This window comes from Pistacia vera, unplaced genomic scaffold, assembly GCF_008641045.1.
Source record: "Pistacia vera cultivar Batoury unplaced genomic scaffold, PisVer_v2 Contig118, whole genome shotgun sequence".
Taxonomy (NCBI): domain Eukaryota; kingdom Viridiplantae; phylum Streptophyta; class Magnoliopsida; order Sapindales; family Anacardiaceae; genus Pistacia; species Pistacia vera.
In genome coordinates, this window is record NW_022195226.1 from 583805 (window position 1) to 609734 (window position 25930).

Genomic DNA, 25930 nt, shown 5'->3' on the forward strand with positions numbered 1-25930 from the left:
AGAGTAAATGACATATTCCCACCCAAGTTTAGCGAAATTTTAGTTGATACTATGGTTGTATTTATTTCAGATTTCTATCTTTAAACTAACATCGTTAGTGATTTTTTAAGGTGGTTGAAAACGGTGAGTGAAATCAACAAGTAAAGATATGGGTTTTATAGAAAAGATTATAGGAGTCCAACGGTGGTATCGGAAATGATTTTGAACTTTGGAATCAACCAAAAAAAACTAAAAACTGTCGGCTTAGAAGATACTAACGTGAGTCTTTTTTTGCTAACATGAACTCATCTTCTACTAATGAAAGGTTAAAGTGCATTATGCTATAGTGAAAAGTTAAAAATATGTTAAAATAAAAGAAACGATATTAATTTATGGATGAAAACCTGGAATAAATGCAGTACAACCATGCTTAGCACATTTGGATTTCGCTACACTTCGGTCAGAATATGTCGTATTCTCTTATAAATAATTATAAGGTGAAATTGTTATTTTTTAAAACAATGTAAGATGGAAAAAATTGGTGAAGATGAAGCATACTTGAAATCTTTTCCATGGTGAGCAAACGACATCGTTTCTAATTTTCCATGATCGGTCATTGTGTAACCATTATTCCCTCTTCTCTTAACCAAACCCATTCGACCCTCTACATTTCAACCACACCCAACGTTTCACTGTCAAAAACCCTAACTCAAAACCTTTCAATCGCAAAAATCTTCCCGAACCCAACCTCGAATTCAGCTGTAAAAAGATTATCTCAGCAGTTAAAGGTATTTTCTTTATCATTCTCACGGATTAGACTGCACCTTTTTTTATTTATTATTATTTTCTTTGTTATCAGTGGTTTTAAATATGTTAAACTAGAGATTTCAATCAAATTATATCACAAAAACAATTAACTATGATTTAATTAATACGATAGAGGGATTTGAGCATATACCACTCGGTAAATGTGGTTTGAAAGCTTAATTATTTAAGCACTGACAATTAATTTTGTTAATTCTATGCATGTTTAGTTTGTGAATCATGAAGAGGATAGAAAGTGAAGTAGATATGCTATCCGCATTGCCGGAACCGTTATTGCACCACATCATGTCATTTCTCTCATTTCAAGAGTTTGTTAGTTCGTCTGTGTTGTGCAAAAGATGGATGCAAGCGTGGCGTACTTATCCAGAGTTAGAATATGTTGACAGAATTCATCATCGTACGAGAAGAGGGAGGGTGATGAAATGTTTCGAAAAGATTCTGCTGAAGCGCCATATGGATATGATAAGTATATGTAAGTTTAGAATTCATATGTGCTTTCTGAGCTGTCATCAAGCATCATTTGTGGACCGATGTCTATGCTATGCGATTGGAAGTCATGTCAAAGAGCTGGAGCTTAGTTTAGAAAGAGGGTACAAGTTGCCTCAGTTAGTTTTATGTTCAAAATCCATAGAGGTGCTGCAGTTGGTAGGTTGTAAGCTGGAGTCGCATTGTGATATGAAGTTACCTTCTTTGAGAAAATTGACGCTGTACCGAGTTTATGCTGATGGTCGTGTAATTGAAAAACTAGTCGCTGGTTCTCCTTTGATTGAGTATCTTAAAATTGATTTTTGTCATGGAGTTAAAAGTCTAGAGTTATCTAATGTTACTAAACTCAGTAAAATCAAGGTATATGGCGGTGGTTTTTCTCGTGAACTTAAACAGCTGGATGTCAATGCACTGAATGTTCATTCAATAAGTCTTAGTCAGTTATCTGGACCATGTGAGATTAATATAGCTCCCTGTAAGAGTCTAAAACGCTTAAAGTTGCGTAGGCTTGTCATAAGGGATGAGTGGCTTTGCAATGAAATGTTGAAACTTCCGCTTCTTGAGTACTTAAGCATAATGCATTGTAACAAGTTGGAGAGTATTAAGATTTCAAGTCCATCTCTTAAGGAATTGTTGATCACAGAATGTTCAAATTTGGTTGAAGTTAATATGGTGACTTCCAATTTAAGCAGATTCAAATATAGTGGTGATGTAATATCCTTTTTGTTCAACGATTTGACTTTGTCACAAGTTGATCTCAATTTTCATTCTGAGAATATCGATGATCAATGGTATGCCAAGTATACTGAACTTCTTGCAAAGTTCCATCAGTGTTCCAAAGTCTTTTATTTGCGTAGTAACACGGGTGAGGTATGTCTATGGTTACCAAATTTTTGTTTATCTTAAATTTCTCCTATTGATTAATTTAGCGCTTCTCTTTTATTAATTTTGTTTTATTTTATTTCCATGTAAAGAATGTGATTATTCCGAGAGAATCAAGGCAAATATTACGTCCCCCATTATTTGGTGTCAAGCATTTGGACTTTACAGTAACCAAGGGAGATAAGGATTTTCGAATTGCAGAACTTGTGGATGGCTTACTCTGGATTTCACCTCATGCAGAAACTATATCAATTCAATATGAGTTCACGTACTTGGACAACTTCTCTTTTCAGGTAATATATCTTTATTTCCTAAGAATTCAAAAATTGATCATAATGTGAGGACAAAATAAGATAATTCAATTTATTAATCTTGTTAAAGAGGCTTTCAGGTAACTTTTATGATAAATATAAGATGCTATTTATTTGAGACAACTTCTTCTGATTTCACATAATGACATTCTTAGGAGAAGTTGGTATCTTTCTTATGAACAACACAACATAAACATATAAAACCAATTTTGAAAGGTTCAATGTTCAACAATTGAGAATTTATGTGTACTTTCTTACAAGCAACTGAAGGATTGTAAGAAATTTGTACAGTTGGTAAAATGTAAGACACAAAGGCTTGAGCGTGCATGCTTATGGCTGATATAATGACGGAAAGGGAGCATAGTGAAGTTTTGTAGTGAATTGTATCCTTTGTAACATTACACTGAAGGGATGTATGCCCAGTGCTCTGACTTTAGTCAGCATGTAACCCACAATATTCACAAGCTCTTCATATTTTTTAATTTCACCATGAAAACTGTCATTAAATTTTCAAATCACGTCAATTATTTTTCTTTTTTTTTTTTTGGGAGAAATGCTTGTGTAGACAATATCAGTTTGTACAAACCACTGTAGAAGCCTCTTATATGTTTTAGGATGAGAAGTCTTCAATGAGACAGGTGTCTGTCTAATTATCTGGTGCATGACGTGGGCTGCTCACATTGGACTAGCACATGACATTGAAAATTTTTCGTTTTCAGAATAGATGTGTACTTTCAGTAGAAACCCATATAATGTGAAACTAGCACGTGGAGATACCGTTTCACATTCTTTCCATATCAATTGACTATACTCACCAGGAAAATTTTCTATTGATGAGATTCAATAGAAGGATGATACGTAATCTTCTGTATTGTCTATTAGCTTCATATTCTACCAAGTATTTGTCATTGTAGGATCAACTGAATAGGGGTAATTGACCTAATGAACTTACCAACATCTTTCAAGTACGTGATTCTAAAACAATGTCTGAGATATTGAATGGTCATAGTATAACGCCACTGCAAGAGAAGAGACTGTCACCTCAATATTATACTCCATTTTTGTTGTCTTTGATAATGGGAGCATGAGTGGTACTTTTTGCAAGTTTACTTTTATCTTTTTCAGTTCACATACAAGAATCGGCTTATTTGCGAAGGAGAGACTCCTCATTGTTGCGAATCACTTCCTGTATCATGTTGGCAGGATTGCCTGAAGGAAGTTAAGATTGAGCATAAAGCATTCAGAGGGTCGACAAATGTTAAAAGTTGTTCTTTCAAGGATGAGGATATCTTGGAGAAGATTGATGGTCTTTGCAGATATAACCCATGATAAAATCCGCTTGATTTGGATATTTTATTGGTGTACTTGTATAGGTTAGTTTAGTATGATTTCTGGATTTAAATGTATGTACTTTGCCTTCGACTGAGTTCTAAATTTTATTTTATTTGTATATATAAATATGAAGATTTTCATGTGCGGACATCTTGTGTATCAATTCCTTTCTGCAGCTTGTTTCTTTGATGGCTCTTGTTAAAAGGAATGACACTGTGACAGTAATATATCCAAGTCCCCTCTTGAATTAAATTTAGGCCAAACGACATGCGCATACCCAAGGTTTGCCGTAACGACAAAGTGGTATCTAAAAGGTTTAGAAACGATAAATAAGTACCTTCCGTCATGTGTTGTTAGTGATTTTTATTTGTTAACAGTGAAAAGACTAAAATGTCCTTGAAAGTTTGATATTTTAGTTTTTTATAAATTTAAAATTTATAAAAAAACCTCATAAGTTTACTAATTTAACTAAACACTCCCATATATAAAAAGTTTGATAAATGACAAAAACACCCCCACCACCTGCAGTGCCAGATTCTAGCCATCACCGTTGGAATCTGGTCGAAAATTGCGTTACGACATAGACCCGTCGGATCTGTGTCGTAACGCGTCGATCTAGCCTTTTTTGGCCAGATCCGTGGCTGATCTGGTCGAAAAAGGCCAGATCTGGCCGTCGATGCCCCATATGGAGTTTTGCGGCCACGACGGTCAGATCTAGCCATAGATCTTGCCTTTTTCGTCCAGATCAGTCACGGATCTGGCCGAAAAAGGCCAGATCTGGCAGTTGAGGCCGCAAAACTCCATCTGCTGCCTTGACGGCCAGATCGACACGTTACGACATAGATCTAACGGGTCTATGTCGTAACGCAATTTTTCGGCCAGTTTTCGGTGGTGGTGGCCGGAATCTGACACTGCAGGTGGTGGAGGTGTTTTTGTCATTTACCAAACTTTTTATATATGGGTGTGTTTAGTTAAATTAGCAAACCTATGGGGTTTTTTAAAAAAAATTAAATTTATCAAAAACTAAAATATCAAACTTTTAAAGGCATTTTAATCTTTTCACTATTAACAAACAGAAAAGTTCTGAAATCAACGACACGTGTGTGTTTTAATTCATGTACGGTCGAGATTTCTTAGTAATATATTCCTTTTCATTAACCACCAAACAAACATAAATATGTATTTGGTTAAGATTCAGAGAGAATCCTAATTGGAAAATAATATATTCTTGATGATTAAGTAAAAAATGTAACTACTGTATTAATTGAAGGTAATGACATTAATCAGGTATAACATAATAAATTTCCTTTTGAGGTTTTCAAAATAACATAAATCACCTGTTGTTAATGAACTGCTAGTATTCATCTTAATAAAAGGCAACGTGCTTCAAGCCCCATTAATTGTAGGTAAGGAACAAATTCGAACCTAACCATAAAAAATGGTAGAGGTGGGAAAGGCCCGAGCCCAGTCGGTCTTGGGCCTGGGCCCAAATAATCAGGGACGGATCCGGGGTCCATGAGATTTCTCAGGGCGGACCGGTACTATAGGCCAAGACAAATTTGTTTATAAAATTTTATTTTAACCCCTATATTTATTGTCAATATCATATTAAATAAAGAGTTTTGAATATTTTACAAGGGTTAAAAAGAAATTGTTGGGGGGTTGGGCCTGGGACCAAGCCCTTGGAGGAGGGACCGGCCTTGGGCCCTGGCCCTCCTCCCTTGAGCCTAGTCCAGCCCTCCCAAGGACCGATCCTAGGACTAGTATTTTGGGCTGAGCTTTTAGGTCTGGGCGTAATTCCCACCTCTAAAAAATGGGTAGGATAATACATAAGAACGTGGCTCTCAAAGCCCCACCAGAGGAAGTAGGCTTGAGATGTTACAACTACTATATATATTATGTATATGATTAATATTGACGCTAGTAAAATTAAGATTTATGTTTCTATAGTAGTGATAAATTCATTTTCAGACTGCTAGTGTAATATTTTATTGATGAACATGTTGGCTTCAACAAACTTGGAAGATTAGCCATATGAAACTTATGATTTTTGAATGTTTCAAATTAAATTTAAGGATATGATGGTGATAAATATGAATCCTCTCTTGACCTAAATTTATTTGAGTTTTAAAAACTTTGTGATACGTTTGTGTTTTAACTCATATACGGTTAAAGTTTTTTCGTTGTATTAATTTCGTTTCTTTAACCCACAATCACAAAGCTTACATATACACACACACACACATATTTATATATATAGTAAAACCTCTCTTTAGTCATAATAATGAGATCAAACTAATTTATGTCTATAAAAAGGTTATAACTTAATATAAATGTAGTTACAAAAAAAGAAAGGAAATAATCCTAAAAATGATATACGGAATTGTCACGCCCACGCCCCACACAGGATTTCCTCGTGTTCACTGTGACTCACTAAGTACTGTCCCCCCCCCCCCCCCCCCCCCCCCCCCCCCCCCCCCTTAAGGGATTTCTTTCCGCCTCTCCCCAGGTCCAAACCCATGCCCAAGGGGCTATAGGCAAATGGGAAGCACCATGAGTACCATCAGGCCAGCTGGCTGATGGTACTCACCTCTTTTGTCACAAGTACTTAGTCTGCATGTCTTGTGTTCGAGAGGTGGGGAAGGCGAAAGAAACCCACTTGCAGGGGTGGGGATATTCCTATGAGTGGGGCCGCCGGGGCAAGATTGGGAAAGCCCATGAGGGAAAGAGCCCAAGATTGGGATAGCCCATGAGCCGAATCCGGGTCCTCACAGGAATATAAAAAGTTTCGTACTAAGAAGCTCTAAATATACTTAAAATCTAGAATTATTTTGACTTTAACAAAAATGTGTCTATTGTTAGGACCAAAAAATGTCCTCGGCCCAAATAAGGAAACACCTCTAACAAAGATGAAAGCTCTAGCCCAACCCCAATAGGCCCCAAATCAGAATTCTACAGATGAGGCCCATTCGATATGAAATGCGGCCGGATTTTACCATCTGGACCTAGGCCTCCTGATCCTAGAACACCTTTTGGGCTTACGGTCAATTCGGAGCCCACAGTCGCCTACAAATTACACTCTTACTTGAACTCTGATAAAGAAGTCAATTACTATTCCAATTCTTCCAAGGTCCGTATCGGAGGCACGTTCGAACTCCCTTTCCTGCTGAGATAATGGAGCCCAAGGTTACACCCTTTGAGAGGATTACCACTACAAAGACTCCCAGTCCCACCAGGATTCGAAGACGATACAATCATTATTTAAAGAGAGACCAACCCTCTCATAAAAGACAGGGGCATTACACCTTCAAACCTTGGAGTTCCCACTTGAGAACTTCGCATTACAGCCGTAGTCACAGTCCCTAACTAGACTTCCGGTAACCTTTCCTCTTTCTAACCCTTACTATATTAGCCTCACTCAGTCTTGCTGACTTGAGCGTTGGAGTGCCTACGGTAAACACCACCTTGGTGTTTTCCGTCTGCTTCACGCTAGTTTCCTCAGGTGTGCAGGTACAGTAGATCGCTAGTGGCCTCAACCTCATGGGATCAGTCCTTCTTTCCGCGAAGGTAGATTTTTGCATCTACACCTATGCTAGAGAGTTATTACGTACTCGCAAGTTAAAAAATATGGTAACAACTTTAAAACATAAATTATTGTTCTAAACAATTTTAGATAAATATTTAATTTCCTTAAATCTTTAATGTAGCATAACTTTTTTTTTTTTTTTTTGGAATATTTTTTTTTTTTTTTTTTTGGAATATACATATAATTATTGAGACATTTTTTTTCAAGACAGGAATTAGAAAAATTATAACTTATTATAATACGGAGTTTATTCGTATTTATAATTATTCCAAATTTAGACTAGAATTTTATATGACTACGTAGAGATTATTCATATATAAAATATCACTATAACGAGATTTTACACTCTCTCTTTCTAATCATTGTTGTATATATCATTAATATGCTTTGATATTATAAACTAAATTCTCTTATTTGCCATGAATTAATAAAGGATATTATTAGTGGATGTGCACACATAGATTCTTTTTATTTCTTAGTCTTAAAATGGTAATTTACATCATGGGTAGTGTAGTAATTTAACCTATTGGGAGAGACAGAATTATTCTAAAACTATAGGGCGTATTATAAGTTAATGCAAACCTTAGGGAGCTCATAAAATTAACCCTAAACTTAACCTCGTGGAATTTTATAGGGGGAGTTTATTAAAAAGACATTTGAAGTTTACATTTAATTAAAAGGCTATCAGTTTTAAAATGTTAACTAAATAGCCATATTATTGATTAAGGGTAATTAGTGCTTAATTAAGATTAATGTAATCTTTTCAAAATTATACTATATTTCCACAAACCCGAAATTGTTGCAAATAAACCCAAAAACGTTCTTCTTCCTCCCGCCATTAACGCATCTCTACCTCTGCATCTTCTTCTCTTCTTCTTGGCTTCGTCTACATCTTCTTCTTCCTCTGCATCTTCTTCTTCTTCCTCCTTCCTGTACATCTTCTTCTTCCTCATTCCTCTATATCTTCTTGTTCCTCCGCCATTAACACTTTCTTCTTCCTCCACCATTAACATCTTCTCCGGCAAGATCCCCCTCCTCCTCCTCCTGACATTTCGTCTAAGTATGTGTATCTCCTTTTACATTTATATTAGATTTACAAGATTTAATAAGGATGGGGTTTGGGTTATGATTTTGATTTAGTTGTTTAGGTTGTTGGGTTGTGTTGATGTAATGCAAGTTGAAAGGAGTGAAATTTGTTGAAAATTTTTCTGGGTATTTATTTTCTTGGGTATGATGGATCGATTGTAGGTGGAGATGACTGAAAATGTGTTTCTGGGTACGATGGATCGCTTAAGCGATCTGTGTATCGCTTAAGCGATCTGGTAGGTCTGGTAATGCAGCAGATAGATCGCTTAAACTCAGGTATGTGGCATATGATCGCTTAAGCGATCTGGTTAAAGTCTGCTGTATGGGCAGATCGCTTAAGCGATCAGTAAATGGCATAAGATCGCTTAAGCGATCATGGTTGTTTATACTGGATCGCTTAAGCGATCAAGTTATCGCTTAAGCGATCCAGTATAAATAACCATGATCCCTTAAGCGATACATCATACCATATGCGAATGTGCAGATTCTTTAAAAAATTTGAACCCTTATACAGCATTTAAGAATATTGTTTTTCTTGCATACAGGTAGTTGGCTATTATTACATGGGACAAGTTGTTTGGGTGTTGAATATTTTGGTGAGTGGGGTGAGGAAGAAAGTAGGTGGAAGTGGATTGGGAAGAGCAAAGAAGTTTATACCAATTGCTGTGAGCACAGAGGTTAGTTTTGATGAGTTGATTGATGAAATAATTAGAAGAGGTAATTTGAGTTGCTCGCGTAGTGATATAGTTGTGAAGTATATTTTAAGCAGAGCTCCTGAAAATTATAAGGTACCTCCTGCTATATTAAAGTCGATGAAAGTGTGAAGTTATATGATTGATATGGCCGATAGTGGTTCGAGGCCGATTTTAAGGGTTTTCTATGTAGAATCAGTTGGACATTGGTTCCAAGGAAGGGGATAACGAGGATGTAGGCGGAGATTTGCCTGGTTTAATTTGAACTACAAGGCCATTGATTTGTTAGCTGAAAAATCAAGAGTAGACGGTGAATTGGGTGGTGAGGAGGACACTATAGAAGAGTTGGTGATGGGGGCAGAATGAAAATGTTGAGGAGGAGGACCCCGTAGAGTTCCCACAGATGTAGAGATTCCTTTAAAACAGATTATGCAGAAGGCGTACATGTGAGGAGAGAACACTATGGTCGTTATGTAGGTTCAAGGGGGCAATTGGAGCTAGTAGTGAATCAGCTCATGTCTTTACGTGTGATCGGATTGCATAGGATATTTATTTGACAACAAAGAGGAAGTGGTGAGGAAGCTAAAACTTGTTGCTGTGAAAGGTAATTTTGAGTTCATCACCAAAAAGTCAAATTCATTGGCTGTGACGGTTGCATGTCGTGACCGAATTGCAAGTGGCGGATTTATTGTAGAGGTTGGCGGATCGGAAAAGTTTATTCTTACACATATACCCTGAGCACACATGTGGTTTGGGACATATTTCAGGTGAGCATCACAAGCGTCCGCTGATGTTATTGGACAATTTGTCAAAAGTCGGTTCGTCGAAGGGAAAGGTCCTCTCCTAAAGACATTCAAGACTTGTGCGCACAGAGTTGGGATGTGCTGTTAGTTACTGGAAATGTTGGAAAGGGAGACAACATACACAAGATTTTGTGAGGGGCACGCCGGAGCACGGGTACGCAGTATTAGAAGCGTACCGTTATATGCTTGAGTTGACAAACCAAGGTACAAGACGGCTTTGAAGTGGGGCAAGAATTGATGTTTAAATATTTTTTTGTTGCTTATGTTCTGCTATAGGGTTTTGTAAACATGAGAAAGGTGTTGGCTGTTGATGGTTGCTCTAACGGGAAAGTATGGAGGTACATTGTTGGTGGCCACTGCACAGGACAGCGAGAATCACACATATCCTGTTGCATGGTGTGTGGTTGACTCTGAGAATGACGAGTCGTGGACTTGGTTTTTTCAGCAGTTACGTACGATAGTGCCTGACAATGACGAGTTGTGCATAATATCCGATAGGCACAACTCTATAAAGAAGGGGATTGCCACTATTTCCGTCAAGCACTCACGGATTCTGTATGAGGCACCTTGGTGAGAACATAACAAAAGTTTAAGTGTGCTGGCCTCCTTCAGACACTACAGCAGCAAAAGCTTATCGGGTTGATGAGTTCGAGGAGCACTTCCAGCAAATCCGAATGAAGGATGTTGAAGTTGCTAAGTATCTTGAGCATGATGTTGGTTTCGAGAGATGGAGTAAGCTTACTTTCCTGGAAGAAGGTTTGATGTCATGACCACGAACATGCTGAGTCCATAAATTCGAAGTTTTTAATAGAAAGGAGTTTCCAAAGTTGCACTTTTTGATGCAATCCAAAGAACACTGTCGCGGTGGTTCTATGAGCGTCGTATGAGTCAGATAATTTTACTACAACCCTTGTTCCGTCAGCTGAAAATTATTACAGAACGTATGGAACTGTCAAATGCACTGTTTGCCTATCCTCTTAATGCTCAAGTTCACTGTGCGCGCTTGGTCCGGATGCTCTAGATTAACCTTGTTAGAAAAACTTGCAGCTGTAAAGTGTTTGACATTCAACGTTTACCTTGTCCTCATGCACTAGCAGCACTAAAACACCAACGGAAGCCAGATTTTGGTTCAGAATTACACGGAACTTTGCTCCCCTCTCTATTGACAGATCACTACATGCTAGCATATTCAGAAACAATATCTCCGGTGCCTCCAGAAAGCAGTGGGTAGTGCCGCCAGAGGTGGCTGACATTATCCTCCAGCCGCCATTCAAGAGACACCAAGGGGAGAAAAGGGTTAAGCGTATTCCATCAGCTTTGAGGTTCCCCAGAAGATGAATAAGTGCTCAATTTGCAAGCAACCTGCCACAAGAGAAGCAGTTGCCAGAAGTAATTAGTTCGAAGAAGGATGAATTGAGGGAGTTGCGAAGGGCAACCATTGATGAGTTATTGTTTTCAATTATTGATGTTTTATATTTTATTGCTACCTTTAAATTATCCTTATATTGTGCATTCTTATTACATGGTCTAAATATGTAATTAGTTATTTTAGTTTGGAATTAGGTTGTCAAATTGAGGAAAAATTATGGAATTAATACGTGTTGGTAATTTTAGTTTGTCAAAATTCGGGAGAAAAGGTGCAAAAGTATCATTGCCCACATCGCTTAAGCGTACACAGATCCTTAAGCGATCGTGCACCTGGACTGATTGATTCTGCCCAGGTGCATGATCGCTTAAGCGATCCCTGTTATCGCTTAATCGACCATGGGAAAGAAAAGATTCGCGTTAGCGATATCACGGCTGTTAAGCGATCATGCACCTGGGCAGATTTGTTTCTGCCAACCACATGATCGCTTAAGCGATCCGTTTTATCGCTTAATCGACCATGGGAAAAAGACAAGATTTGTTTAAGCGATATCACAGATCGCTTAAGCGATCATGCACCTGGGCAGATTTGCTTCTGCCAATCACATGATCGCTTAAGCGATCCACTGTATCGCTTAAGCGATTCTTGTCAAATAATTTTAAAATTTAACAGATACACCCCCACCTACCCACGTGCCAGATTCGGCCACCGGAGCCGGAATCTTACCGGGAAAGGCCGTTACGATGCACAGTGGTCGGATCTGCCCGATAGGGCCTCTATATGGCCTTTTCTGGCCAGATCGACCACGGATGTGGCCGGAAAAGGCCAGATGATCCGCCAAAACTGGCCGTAGACGAACGGAGAGGTCCAGATCTTGCCGTCGTCGACAGCCAATATATGGCCGTCGTTGTCGGTCAACGATGGCCAACTTTGGCCGTCGTTGACCGCAACGTCGGACATTTCATTGAAAGTCCGTGACGGCAAATGTGGCTTCCAGCCACATCCACGGTGGATCTGGCCGAAAAGGTCACAAGTGGCCATTCCGGACATTTTCGATCGTTTGTTGCTGTCGGCGGTAGCCAGAATCTGGGAAGTTGGGTGGGTGGGGGGTTTTTGTTAATTTTTAAACTTTTCGGTATGCTCTGAATTAATTCACTTAATGGGTCAAAATTAATTAAAAATATACTATATTTCGTAAATAATTAAGCAAACAAATATAAAAATATACTGAACGAATCGTAAACCCCATATGTTTAGTATAGCCAAAACAGGTGCTCTGAACGAATCGTAAACCCTATAGGGTTCATACTGACGTGTAAAAGAACTTATGTTTAATATAAATGTAATAACGGAAGGTGCTCTGAACGAATCGTATGAACCCTATAGGGTTCATACTGACGTGTAAAAGAACTGTATGTTTAATATAAATGTAATAACGAACAGTGCTCTGAACGAATCGTATGAACCCTATAGGGTTCATACTGACGTGTAAAAGAACTGTATGTTAATATAAATGTAATAACGGAACAGGTGCTCTGAACGAATCGTATGAACCCTATAGGGTTCATACTGTGCTATGAAAATAATTCACTTAATGGGTCGAAAATTATAAAAATATCTAATATTTCGTAAATATTAAGCAAACAAATATAAAATATACTGAACGAATCGTAAACCCCATATGTTTAGTATAGCCATAAACAGGTGCTTTGAACGAATCGTAAACCCTATAAGGTTCATACTGACGTGTAAAAGAACTGTATGTGTTAATAAAATGTAATAACGGAACAGGTGCTCTGAACGAATCGTATGAACCTATAGGGTTCATACTGACGTGTAAAAGAACTGTATGTTTAATATAAATGTAATAACGGCACAGGTGTCTGTGAAAATTAATTCACTTAATGTGTCGAAATTAATAAAAATATACTAATATTTCGTAAATAATTAAGCAAACAAATATAAAAATATACTGAACGAATCGTAAACCCCATATGTTAGTACAGCCATAACAGGTGCTCTGAATGAATCGTAAACCCTATAGGGTTCATACTGACGTGTAAAAGAACTGTATGTTTAATATAAATGTAATAACGGAACAGGTGCTCTGAACGAATCGTATGAACCCTATAGGGTTCATACTGCGTTAAAAGACTGTATGTTTAATATAAATGTAATAACGGCACAGGTGCTATGAAAATTAATTCACTTAATGGGTCGAAAATTAATAAAAATATACAATATTTCGTAAATAATTAAGCAAACAATATAAAAATATACTGAACGAATCGTAAACCCCTATGTTTAGTATAGCCATAAACAGGTACTCTGAACGAATCGTAAACCTTATAGGGTTCATACTGACGTGTAAAAGAACTGTATGTTTAATATAATGTAATAACGGAACAGGTGCTCTGAACGAATCGTATGAACCCTATAGGGTTCATACTGACGTGTAAAAGAACTGTATGTTTAATATAAATGTAATAACGGCACAGGTGCTATGAAAATTAATTCACTTAATGGGTCGAAAATTAATAAAAATATACTAATATTTCGTAAATAATTAAGCAAACAAATATAAAAATATACTGAACGAATCGTAACCCCCATATGTTTAGTTTAGCCATAAACAGGTGCTCTGAACAATCGTAAACCCATAGGGTTAATACTGACGTGTAAAAGAACTGTATGTTTAATATAAATGTAATAACGGAACAGGTGCTCTGAACGAATCGTATGAACCCTATAGGGTTCATACTGACGTGTAAAAGAACTGTATGTTTAAAAAATGTAATAACGGAACAGGTGCTCTGAACGAATCGTATGAACCCTATAGGGTTCATACTGACGTGTAAAAGAACTGTATGTTTAATATAAATGTAATAACGGAACAGGTGCTCTGAACGATTCGTCACCCTATAGGGTTCATACTGACGTGCAAAAGAACGTATGTTTAATATAGTTCTTTTACACGTCAGTATGATTGTATGCTTAAGCGATTCTTCCTAAAAGACACATAATCGCTTAAGCGATTTTGATCGCTTAAGCGATTTTTCTAAAGAAACATGGTCGCTTAACGATCTATGATCGCTTAAGCGATTCCTCCTAAAAGACAAATGGTCGCTTAAGCGACCAATATATATCGCTTAAGCGATTCCTCCTAAAAGACACATGGTCGCTTAAGCGATTTAGGATCGCTTAAGCGATCTTTTCTGAGGCCGAATGACTTCTGCCCAGACTATATCGCTTAAGCGACCCACCTTTACGCTTAAGCGATTCTCCTAAAAGACATGTTGGTCGCTTAAGCAATCATAAGCGATCGTTTCTGAGGCAGAATTGACTTCTGCCCAGACTATGATCGCTTAAGCGACCCACCTTTATCGCTTAAGCATTCTTCCTAAAAGATATGTGGTCGCTTAAGCGATCATAGATCGCTTAAGCGATCGTTTCTGAGGCAGAATTGACTTCTACCCAGACTATGATCGCTTAAGCGACCCACCTTATCGCTTAAGCGATTCTTCCAAAGACATGTGGTCGCTTAAGCGATCATTTCCGAGGCAGAATTGACTTCTGCCCAGACAATGATCGCTTAAGCGACCCAACTGTATCGCTTAAGCGATTCTTCCTAAAAGACATGTGGTCGCTTAAGCGATCTTTTCCGAGGCAGAATGACATCTGCCCAGACTATGATCGCTTAAGCGACCTTACGTATCGCTTAAGCGATTCTTTCTAAAATGACATCTCCCACACCTTGGTCGCTTAGCGATTTAAGATCGCTTAAGCGATCGTTTCTGGAAAAGTCTTGGTCGTTTAAGAGAATATGTGGACAAACAAATATCATATGGACACACCATACATAGTAAATTGAAACTGCTGATGAATTATCTTATTGGACAAACAAAAATATATCCCAATATCAGATCCAATTCTTTACAATGATCACACCTACATAGTAATTATGTACAATTTCCTGTACACTACCTTTAATTTAGTTTTTGATGCCAAAGAGTTTAGAGTCCACAGTGAATGGTATCAGGGCATCCGCTTGAAAAGATGCCCACGACATCATTCTTCCCGATGCTTTCTGGCTCTGAACTAGCATCCAACAAATTCAAGATGGTGCCTCCGTTGACTTTTTGTGGAGATTGACCATTCCATCTTTCATAAACTACAAGTCAAAAAACTCAGTGTCAGCAGCTGAAGTTATATGGTTTAGAATAAATACAATCAACTCAAAAAATCATATGAACATCAACATCACATAAACTACAAAATTCAGCGTCCAACATTCATACCCTTTGATTGGGTTCTGGTCACTCAAAACGGATCCATCGCCCATGGAAGCAGTCGACAGCCCAGCGCTCCCGACAATCTTCATTGTTTCGTCATTCAAGCTGTCCATCGGGCTGTTGGTCATATCAAACTGAACAAATTTTAGGGCATATCCCCACATTCACGCTACAATAGGAAAAGACATTAGCATTATAAAAACTTATAGAACAATTGTATTATGTTTAGTTTTAAACAAAATTTACCTTGACTCATTTATTGGGCAGTTAGAGCGCTGAATTGGCCACTTTCCGGTTAGTACCTGATCACCGAAGTGCCCAACATCCCGCTGTCACGCAACAGCCGCGGGAACAACCTGGACGTGGGTCCAATCGACCTCCAACTGCTTGTCTCGACAAATGGTTGGGTTGCAGTCAAGGATCTTCAGAAACCCCTCCTCTAGATGCGCAACGACTGCTATCCAGTGCATCTATTTGACAAGGATGATGCAGTACACTCTTTTACAAAGGCCCAACCGTGGCCATATTTGGGCCGATCCCCCCTTACGTACTGCATAATCCTCTCATCAAACCGGAAATTATCAGGATGCAGTCCGACTGTTGTGCACCAATCGTTTTCGCTTCGGTCCTTTTCCTACACCACTAGCAACGGCATTTTTAATTAAGTGCGATATGCCGAAACAAGCATTTGCCCAAACGCCACATCGGTGATAGCACAGTCGGGATACAACAGATCACCATCACTAGTCTGTCGTAGCCTCTCAGTCAAATATCTCATCGATGTGCTTCCAAATAAAAAAACAATAAGTATAGAAAACACAGGCAAAAAAAGGAAAATTAGTGAAATAACTCACCGATCTCAAGCCACGTCCCCATCGTCAACAACTTCTGAAACCATTCCCGTAATCCCCTGTCTTACACTTTATATGGCCATCAATTCCCGATCCATTGTAATAGCATAAAAGAGTTTTTTCCTTTCCTCTATTGGCCTATACAAATCGACATTTGAGTCCAATTTCCCTTCCCCCTTCCTCCCCTTCCTCCATTTTTACATCCTCGCTTCCTTCGCCTCCCAACTCCCCCTCCTCCATTATCACCGCCCCACTTCCACCCAACCTCCTCAACCTCCTCATTTCTGGTTGTTCCTCCGTTTGTTTCTTCATTTTCTTCTCTTACCTGTGTCACTACCATGTAAGCGATTTCACAAACTTGTTTCTTCGGCTCTCTCTTTTCAAGCCAGTTTGCACTTCAACCGCCTTTAATTCTCCACCAACTCCTCCTCCATTGTACCACTCGCCCTCCATGTACCAACTTCGCCCTCATTGTACCTACTTTCCCTCCCACCTTATCCACTTTCTTCTCCACCTTTTCATTGTTTCTTCCATCTTCTCAAGCTTTGCATAAACGGCTGTTGTAAAACTCTCAACAGGCCGTTTATGAGGTCAACAACCTCATTCTCCCTACGCCGATGTCTCGGCAAAGCGGTACTTGTTGTACCGGTTTGCTGAGGCATACGAACCTCTTCCTCCCTTTTCCCTCTCATCCTCGGCCCCCCGAGCTTCATTATCCTCAGCATCAACGACATGTCAAGCAATGGCCCTGCAACTGCCATCACATGCGTGACCCCTTTTAGGTCCCCATCAGGCGGTCTATCTGTTCATCCCTTTCATCTCCCATTGCTCTGAAAGATATGACATAGTCCTTTTCCGCTTCATCCCCAAGGCGTAAAAAGGACGGACGACTCCCTGCAATAAGAAATAAAATCAATCAGATTGAAGCAAAATAAAAAGCAACTGCATATTCAAAAGCTTATCCTTCAATCTTACCCCAGCTGCTTGAATCTCATCTCTAATTGGCCATAATCCCAATGGTTACAGCTCTCCATGCCACCGCAACATCCTAGGAAATTGCTGTTGCCATTCACATTTTTGCTCCTCCCCCCCGCCTTAGCGAAGACAGGGATGACCGTACATCTAAGCCTACATTGTAAAAAAACAGTCCATGTCAATTCAAACACACATATTATAAAAATATAACATAGAGCTATTAATATTTACCTGCATTGCCCATGGGAAGCCAAACAAATTATACGTGCTTTTTAGCCTTCCCGCCCCATTCGACATGCTTTACGCCATGTCTGGTTTTTTCAGGCTCTTGATGGTTCGTCAAATGATATCCGTCCCACGGATAAGAATTAAAGAACTCCAAGTCGCTTATAACAGCAACAATCTTTCTCAACAGCTTTGTTGAGTCACCAGCCAATAAGATAGAATGTAAAAACAATATCAAGCACACTTTTATCTTCTCTGCATCACTAAACCGAACTGTATATAGCCTCTTCTCTAAAACTTTTCTGTAATAGACTTTGCCCCTTTCAAAACTTTTTTACAAAAGTTTATGGCTCCCGCACTCGTCCTTACTGCGTCTGCCTCCGCCTTAGTTGGCACTTTCTCGCATCCTAAGCCCGTCACCAACGCATCCTCCATCAACCAAACCGTAGTGGCTTTCCTCCACCCGAACCACATTTCATTTTTTTTGTTGCTTTTTACTGAGTGCATCAACATGTAATGCACTCCCTGCCCCCAAAATGACCTTTTTCCACTTTTTTCCGATTCTTAAAAACTGACCGAAACAAGTGCCACCAAAATCTCTTTCACCGTGCCTCATTCAGCTAATGGCCCTTATTCTGTCAAAAACCTCCCAGCTCGACCTCACCGTCACCCTTGCAGAAATAGGGTACCTTCTCACTTATAGGCTCCAACTCGTACTCTCTACAGTTTATGGTCCGCACAATCTGCAACATCGTATAAATAAAATGTCATCAACAAAAATAAACCAAAACCACTGTAGTCGCTTGCGTCTCGGATCGCTTAAGAGATCTTTACTGTCTCATGCAAGATCGCTTAAGCGATTTTAAATCGCTTAAGCGACCAAAGTTAACTGAGATTCTTAATCTGTGATTCTGCCCAGCACTAAGATCGCTTAAGCGACCAAGGTAAACACTCATGATCTCTTAGCGATCTTTGGTCTAGGCAGAATCTGCCCAGATCTCAGATCGCTTAGCGATCATTTTTATACGCTTAAGCGATCATTGCTGCGATCACGAGTAAACAGAATAATCGCTTAAGCGATACAAATGATCGCTTAAGCGAAATTACAAGCAACATTCCCAAACTACGTACCCTATCTTCGCCGGCCTTCTCCTCGTCGCCTGGATCCTTCGGCACTCCTCCTGGCCTGAATTCTATCCGAATCCACCTCCTGGCCTGAATCTCTCCATCCTCCTTCTCGCCTGACTCCTCGTCTTCAGACCCCTTGCTGGTTCTTCCCTGTCTTGTGCCGCCGGCGTCTCCTCTACTGTGGACCACCTTCAATGGTCAGATGATCCACCGGTGCAGCCATTGAACTGCTTGCGCCACCGGAATCTAGGATTCGAAGTGGCGTTGGGCTTCCCTCCTCATTGTCTGTCACTCATGGTTTTGGATTGAATTTGGTGTCAACGTTGGCATTTTCGATCGGAAATCTGGACTGTATCGCCGGAAATGGCACAGTTTCGTTTACGTTAAGGAATCGATTTTAGGGTTCAACAAATCGATCGAAAATCGCGACTATATAGCCGAAAATCGCAACTGTATTCGGTTAGGGTTCAAGAAATTGATTTAGGGTGCAAATCATTGGTGTTCGATCGGAAAAAATCGCGTCCCCTTTCGTTCAAGAAATCGCTTTTCAACTGATGAATTTCGATTAAGCGACGTGATGTTAGATGGGCTTGTTTTGCGAAATTTCAAATTTTGAAAACTTTTATTATTTCTGATTCGTCCACATATGTTTTAATCTTTTCATTTTAACCTATTTTCGTGTTTAATTAATCCTAACTATGCCACGTCATCTTCTCTAAATTATAAAAATTTGATGAACAGTTTCAAGGTCATTTCTTAAATACATACTTGGGGGAACCGGGCAGCTAAATTTTCTCAATTTTATAATATTTTCAAACTCCCCTCAGGCCGGAGCGACATTGAGAAGATGACGGAGAGCACCGAAAGCTTGACGACAATATACTGATCCTAACAAAATACCCACTTCTAATTTCAAAATTACTATCTTCACACTTCACTTTACTCAATTCTGTGATCTGTCATCTCTTTCGAAATTTTTCGTTTCAAACCATTCTGTTTCGTTTCAGTTTGCAGCTAAACTGATCGTTCGCATGAAGTCGATGGATCCTTCAACTTTATCAATGAATGCGAGCAGCTCTCAAACGAACCCACCTGGTATAACTCATTTCTGTCACCCTACGCTCGTTCTTGGTTGCTTATGAAACTGTAGAAAGTGGAATTACAGTAGCGTTTTGAGCTGTGTTGTGTTGTGTTTTTTTTTTTTTTTTTTTTTTTTAGAGTGTTTGTCTTTGGTAGACTTGAGTAATGTTTTATGTGGAGAATGCTATATGAATAACAATTTGGCTACGTGTGGTTAACTATTTCATAGAATAGTGTTGTGGAAAAGTAAACTTGAATTGAGTTGGGTTATTTTTAGGAGAAAGGTAATTATTAATATTTTGAGTTGAATAAAATGAATTGAATTTTGAGAATTTGAACAAACTGTATTTTTTGGTTTTTAAGATAAGAGTAGAATAGAATAGATAAAAATAGTGAACTCAAGGCTTTTTGTCCCCAAAAAGTTTTAATTTTTAATTAAAAAAATACAGTTTTTATATTTGATAAGTTTGTTACTGTTGTATGATAACTTAATGATTAATACCATTAAATACAATTGACCCTCCTGACTTCGCCTATGAACCTGTCACTTATTATAAAATGAGTTGTAGTTTGCAATGATCATCGATGCTGTAGAATGACCCTTAATTTATATGCTTTGTGATTTTGACGGTTTCTTTAATGTGCTTGTTAGATTTCTACCTTTGTTTGGCTGTCTCTTGATTGCAGTAATCTTTCTGAACTAATTTTTTTATTTTACAGATGGGCTGGTGTTGAAGAACAAGTTGTGGAGTTCTAGAGATGAATCTAACATGTCTTTTGCATCGGTTCGTATAGGAGACAATAAGCCATTTGATTACTTACGTGTTTTACTCGGTATGTAATATGAATTTGTTGAAGTTAAATGCATTTAATCTTGTTAGAAGCATGCGTTACTATACTTTAATCTTTTCACCTAATAGTTTCCTTTATGATGGTAGTAATGACGTTACGCTCACTTTAGTTTCTTGGAAATGAATTTTTATGTCAGAAATAATGCCACTTGTGGATTGTGTTCCCAGTAGTTGTTTGTAAATCATTTTCTTAATTACACTGTTATGTTTGTTGCTGTGCACGATATTGTCCTTTGATTTCTTGCTTTAAGCTAACTTCTATTATGTATGAACTTCTACGAGAATTACTTAACCTGAATTCTGGATTTTGGTTTTGACTTTTGGATTGACTTAATCTGACAACTTTGCAGATTGTGCTATAGCTGGAGGCACTGCTGGTGTTATTGTTGAAGCAGTTTTGTACCCAATTGATACTATTAAAACTAGACTTCAGGTTTGTCAACCATTCAAAATTTTCTTCTATTCATCAAGAAGGAAATAACTGATTCTGTTATGATTAATTGATTTGATTTTTCCTTGGATACTTGAGATAAAGGCGTAGAATATTGGTGTTTTAATTTGGTATATCATATTTGTTAGACTTGCTCAGAATCTTTATAGTGTTTGATAATTTGTGATTTCATGTGCTGCTCTATTAGTCCCACTTGAATTATGACAGGCTTCATGTCCTTTAATTAGGTATTCTTTATTCAAGAACAAGACCTCTTTCTTTGCTGTGTGTTTGACATGTGTTGCTACTTGTAAAAGGGAGTATGCTTCTCATGTCTCTGAGGCTTTCATGCAAGTTTTACTTCTTATTGAAAAAGTAAACTTTTATCTGATGGGTAGTTTTCTTAATAATGTTTCTCATCAAGTGAAAATTCTTTAAAAAATATCTGGCTGGATTTATGACATCCCAGTGCATTTTGTTGTTTCCAGAATAGATAATTGTATTGTTGCTTTTTTTTCCCTTCCCATCAAGCCCTGGTGTTGAATCCAGTATGATCTTATAATGGGAAATGAAAATGCCTGACATCACTTGTAACTTATGTTTTCTAACAATTTTATGCATCAGTAAATTGTGACTAACTGTCCATTGGTCCCATGTTAGGCGGCTCATTATGGAGGGCAGATTGGTTTGAAGGGTCTATATTCTGGTTTGCTTGGAAATCTTGCTGGTGTCTTGCCGTAAGTGCTCTTAGTTGCCAGTGTTGTGCTATTATTTTTGGGGCCATTGCCAATGTACTGCCTTTTCACCCAAGATGCATGATTTAAACAGTAAGAATACATTGAGTAAAAACATATTACAGATTCATTCTCTTATATTTATAAGTGTCTTTGGCAGTTGTTGTATGATTACTGATTATTTATCTTATAATAAGTTTACAATTAATTGATCTACAGTGAGCAGGTTGTTTGATTTATAAATGCAATCAAGACAAACTTGTTATTGCCTTGTGAACTAAGTCATTGGTTTTCTGTTTCTGGAAGCAGTAATAAATTATTGAACAGAAATCTTGTGATATTTTATGGAGTATTTAGTTTTCTCAAAATTATTAGTTTTCTCTGAATTTTGGATATAGTATTTGCTATAACTAGTCGTGTGTCATATTTATTTAAAATCTTCTGCCGTTCTTACTTGGTTTTGGCACTAAAGAAAATAAAAATGCCCAAAAATTTTATTGGGATGCAAAGTTTTTGATGTTTATTGCTTGCAGGGCTTCTGCAATATTTATTGGTGTATATGAACCTGTAAAGCAGAAATTGTTAAAGACCTTCCCTCAAAACCTTAGTGCTTTTGCTCATCTGGTAAGTGTGCTAAGCAAGGCTTTATTGCTGCTGAACTATAACTGGCAAACTTGAGTTTTTATTTATTTATTTCTTTGAATTTCTGTCAATATGGCATATATAACTTAAACTTGTCTTATATCTAAAGATATTCCTTTCAATGTGTTTGTAAACTCTGATGAATTTTTAGCTAAACAAAAGGATATAGATCATGCATGTAAGTTTCCTTTGTATGTCTCTAATTTTTCACGTAGTTTGATGCTTTAGATGCTTGTGGCTATGAACACCTACTAAAACCTTCAAGGAAGGATTATTACTTCTTGAAAATGTCTATTACCACATTTACTGAATTTTCTAGTTGCTTGAATTCTATGAATGGGCAGGTAGTTTGGTTTTGAAATGTTTGTTTCTTATTATGTATCACTTTTTATTGTGCCATAGGATACTTCTACTTCTAGGTTGCCTTTTGTTGTTATATGAAAAGTTTTCGACATCATTCAGACTGCAGGTGCAATTGGAGGTGCTGCTTCTTCTCTTGTTCGTGTACCAACTGAGGTATCTAAGTTTAGATCTTGATTCACCATCTTTACTCCTGTACCTGGGCCCATTAATTAAGACTTCCCAGGTCATTAAGCAAAGGATGCAGATTGGGCAATTCACCTCAGCTCATGATGCTGTTCGCCTTATTGTTTGTAGGGAGGGCTTTAAAGGCCTTTTTGCGGTATGTAAATATTTCATGTTATAGTGGCTGTAGTCTTGTATTTCTTTCGCTTACACTTAGTGTGTTTGAAATATTTTTATGCTTTTCAGTTCCACTCACTGTTTTCATTCATGAATACTCTGACCACATACCATACTTTTCTGAAACTGTAGGGATACGGATCCTTTTTGTTGCGAGATTTGCCTTTTGACGCTTTTCAGTTTTGCATCTATGAGCAGCTTCTACTCGGATATAAGCTGGCAGTAAGCATAATTATGCACAGAGTTCAGTTTGTAATTTTTTTACTTCTAATTATAGCTGAGAGTATGGCTGCACCTAATAGAACGACTAGAAGAGCATTACAAATCAATCCTCCCGTGAAATTGAAGCCCATCCATAGTTTGAAAAATGCCCATGTCCTTTATGGCACAATCTCCACAAAGCAACTCTTCATTATTACATTAACAAAAAAATTCTATTCACCTTTTTTATTAGTTTTGTTTTAATTGTTTACAAGCTGGCTGTTGCGTCTATACCTGGTTGCTAAAATGTAAGCACTAAGTGTCAGGTATAACATATTTTGACTAAGTTGCAGATGCTATGGTGTCTAGTGCATTCCTTTATGAACTGGCACGTTGAATACTTCAGAACAAGAAACTTGTATCCCCCGCGCTTGATTGTCATCTGGTGACTTAAGAATTAACATCAATCAGTGTAGAATAGAAGATCATCTGGAAACTTAAGACTAGATTGTCCCACCTTTTTCATATATGTGGCTGTAATAATATGCTCAATAGTTTTGCCGAACTGACTACTTTGCTTTTCCTGCAGGCACGGAGAAATTTGACCAACACTGAAAATGCAATTGTTGGTGCTTTCGCAGGTAATTTAGAGCCCCTTATAACCTTACAGCATATCCAGAATTCTTTGCAAACAAATAGTTGTTTATTCACTCAAATGATCATACCATACAATAAAAAGCAATGCATGCTTCATCCAGTCAGTGCCGGCTCAAGGGCTAGGCAACTAAGGCAATTGCCTTAGGCCTCCCCTTGAGTCAAGGCCTCAAGATTCTTAAAAAAAATATATATTCAAGAATTCCTCAAATTTAATTTTTTTTCATTAAGAAAGAAATACATTTAATTCCCTTGACATAAGGCCTACTTAATATTATTTATTCCACCATAGAATATCATTAATGATAAATTTTCTATATTTATATATTCCTTTTTATACCAAAATATTATCACTTAAGATTGTTCTAATCCTGAGCATTCATGTGGTAATTCATGCTTTCCTTCAGACAGCCCTGCATCCAGTTGCCTTAATGCTCCCCTTTCCCCAGGAACAGTCTCAATCGGGAACAGATAAAACATGAATTACCACATGAAATGCCATTCTTTTCAATAGCATTGTTTCAAAACAATGAGAAAGACCTTCCTTTAATGTCTTTATGTGGCCCGAGTTTTCAGAAAAATTCTAAGAGCTGTCTATCAAAAAATTTTGTCATGCTAACTAGTTGCTGTGAATATTGTAACCATGAAGATACATAAACTAATTAACATCTTGGGTCAAATTCCGTTTCCATAATCTGTGTCTGCAGGTGCCATAACTGGTGCAGTAACTACGCCTCTTGATGTGATAAAGACGAGATTAATGATTCAGGTAAAAACATTATTTTCTTTTTTACACAGAGAACCATCAGAGGAACATGAAGAGCCATAAAGTGTTTCTTTGCTTTCATTTTTTATTTTATGTTCAATCCTTCGCAGGGATCAGCGAAACAATACAAAGGGATTTGCGATTGTGTTCAGACTGTTATAAGAGAAGAAGGTGTTGCTACTCTTTTCAAGGTGCGGATACTTGAAATACTAATCTATCTAATACAGTGATGCCCGAGTTGAACAGCAGAATTCTTTTTATTGAGTAAATATCGGTTATTTGGTGCAGGGCATGGGAGCTAGAGTAGTGTGGATCGGTATTGGAGGTTCAATTTTCTTCGGCGTTCTAGAAAAGACAAAAGAGGTACTTGCTGAAAGGCGATCCAATGCTCAGGATTCAAGCTCCTTGAAGGTGGATTAACAATCTCTTGTACGACCCTTTAGTTTTGATGTGCTAATGATTCATTTTCACATCCCCTGTGCCCTTCTAGACCCAGGGGATCAGCTTTCTCTTCTCTGTTTCTGCAGTTTCATTTAATTTCTGTTCATGTTTCTTCTGGAAAGTTTTGTATACAAATTGTAGTTTCTATTTAGCTATTAAGGCACATGTTAAGAATATTAAATTAGACAAGTTCAATTAAATTATGTTACGGGACAAATGACAGAATTTTTTAATTGCATTTTAATCCAATTATTAGGATTTGTAATAAATAATCTCATCATGAAAATAGTGAACAACCATGAGGTTTGTTTCCCATTTCTAGAGTATTATTGTTAAATAAATTAAAACTGTCAAAATAATGTATAGTTTTTATTTCAATATTGGTTAGAATTTTTTTTTTTTAATAACCGTCCGAGCTAGCTTGTACGCAAGTTCAGCTAATCCCGGTGCCCATTGAACACCCTATAAGTCTAATGTTCCAGGTAAGTCACAACTGTGATAGACGGTCCTAAGGTGGTTTGAATCCAAAAAGTCAATAAAGAGAGCAAGCTTTCTTGATCGTAAGGCCAACCCCTTGGGATTATTGGTTGGAATCTTTGGCATTATTGGT

At 37.9% G+C, this 25930-nt stretch overlaps 2 protein-coding genes across 3 annotated transcripts; both read left to right on the forward strand.

The window, feature by feature from the left end:
• The first annotated feature begins 512 nt into the window (after window positions 1-512).
• Window positions 513-3937, forward strand: LOC116110070 (putative F-box/LRR-repeat protein At3g18150). 2 transcript variants are annotated; one of them, XM_031396305.1, is made up of 4 exons: window positions 513-767; window positions 1014-2160; window positions 2265-2465; window positions 3609-3937. In XM_031396305.1, the coding sequence occupies exons 2-4, from the start codon at window positions 1024-1026 to the stop codon at window positions 3810-3812; spliced, it is 1542 nt and encodes a 513-aa protein (XP_031252165.1). In that variant the 5' UTR covers window positions 513-767; window positions 1014-1023; the 3' UTR covers window positions 3813-3937. The 2 variants fall into 2 exon arrangements, with proteins under 2 accessions (XP_031252165.1, XP_031252169.1); XM_031396309.1 differs by having other exon boundaries at window positions 1191-2160.
• Window positions 3938-19622: 15685 nt separating this feature from the next.
• On the forward strand, window positions 19623-25536 carry LOC116109442 (S-adenosylmethionine carrier 1, chloroplastic/mitochondrial-like). Its single transcript, XM_031395655.1, has 12 exons — window positions 19623-19914; window positions 20620-20733; window positions 21101-21183; window positions 21841-21917; window positions 22448-22538; window positions 23019-23072; window positions 23143-23238; window positions 23391-23480; window positions 24049-24100; window positions 24821-24882; window positions 24990-25070; window positions 25168-25536. Exons 1-12 carry the CDS (start codon window positions 19851-19853, stop codon window positions 25297-25299), a joined length of 996 nt encoding a protein of 331 aa, XP_031251515.1. The 5' UTR covers window positions 19623-19850; the 3' UTR covers window positions 25300-25536.
• The last annotated feature ends 394 nt before the right edge of the window (window positions 25537-25930 follow it).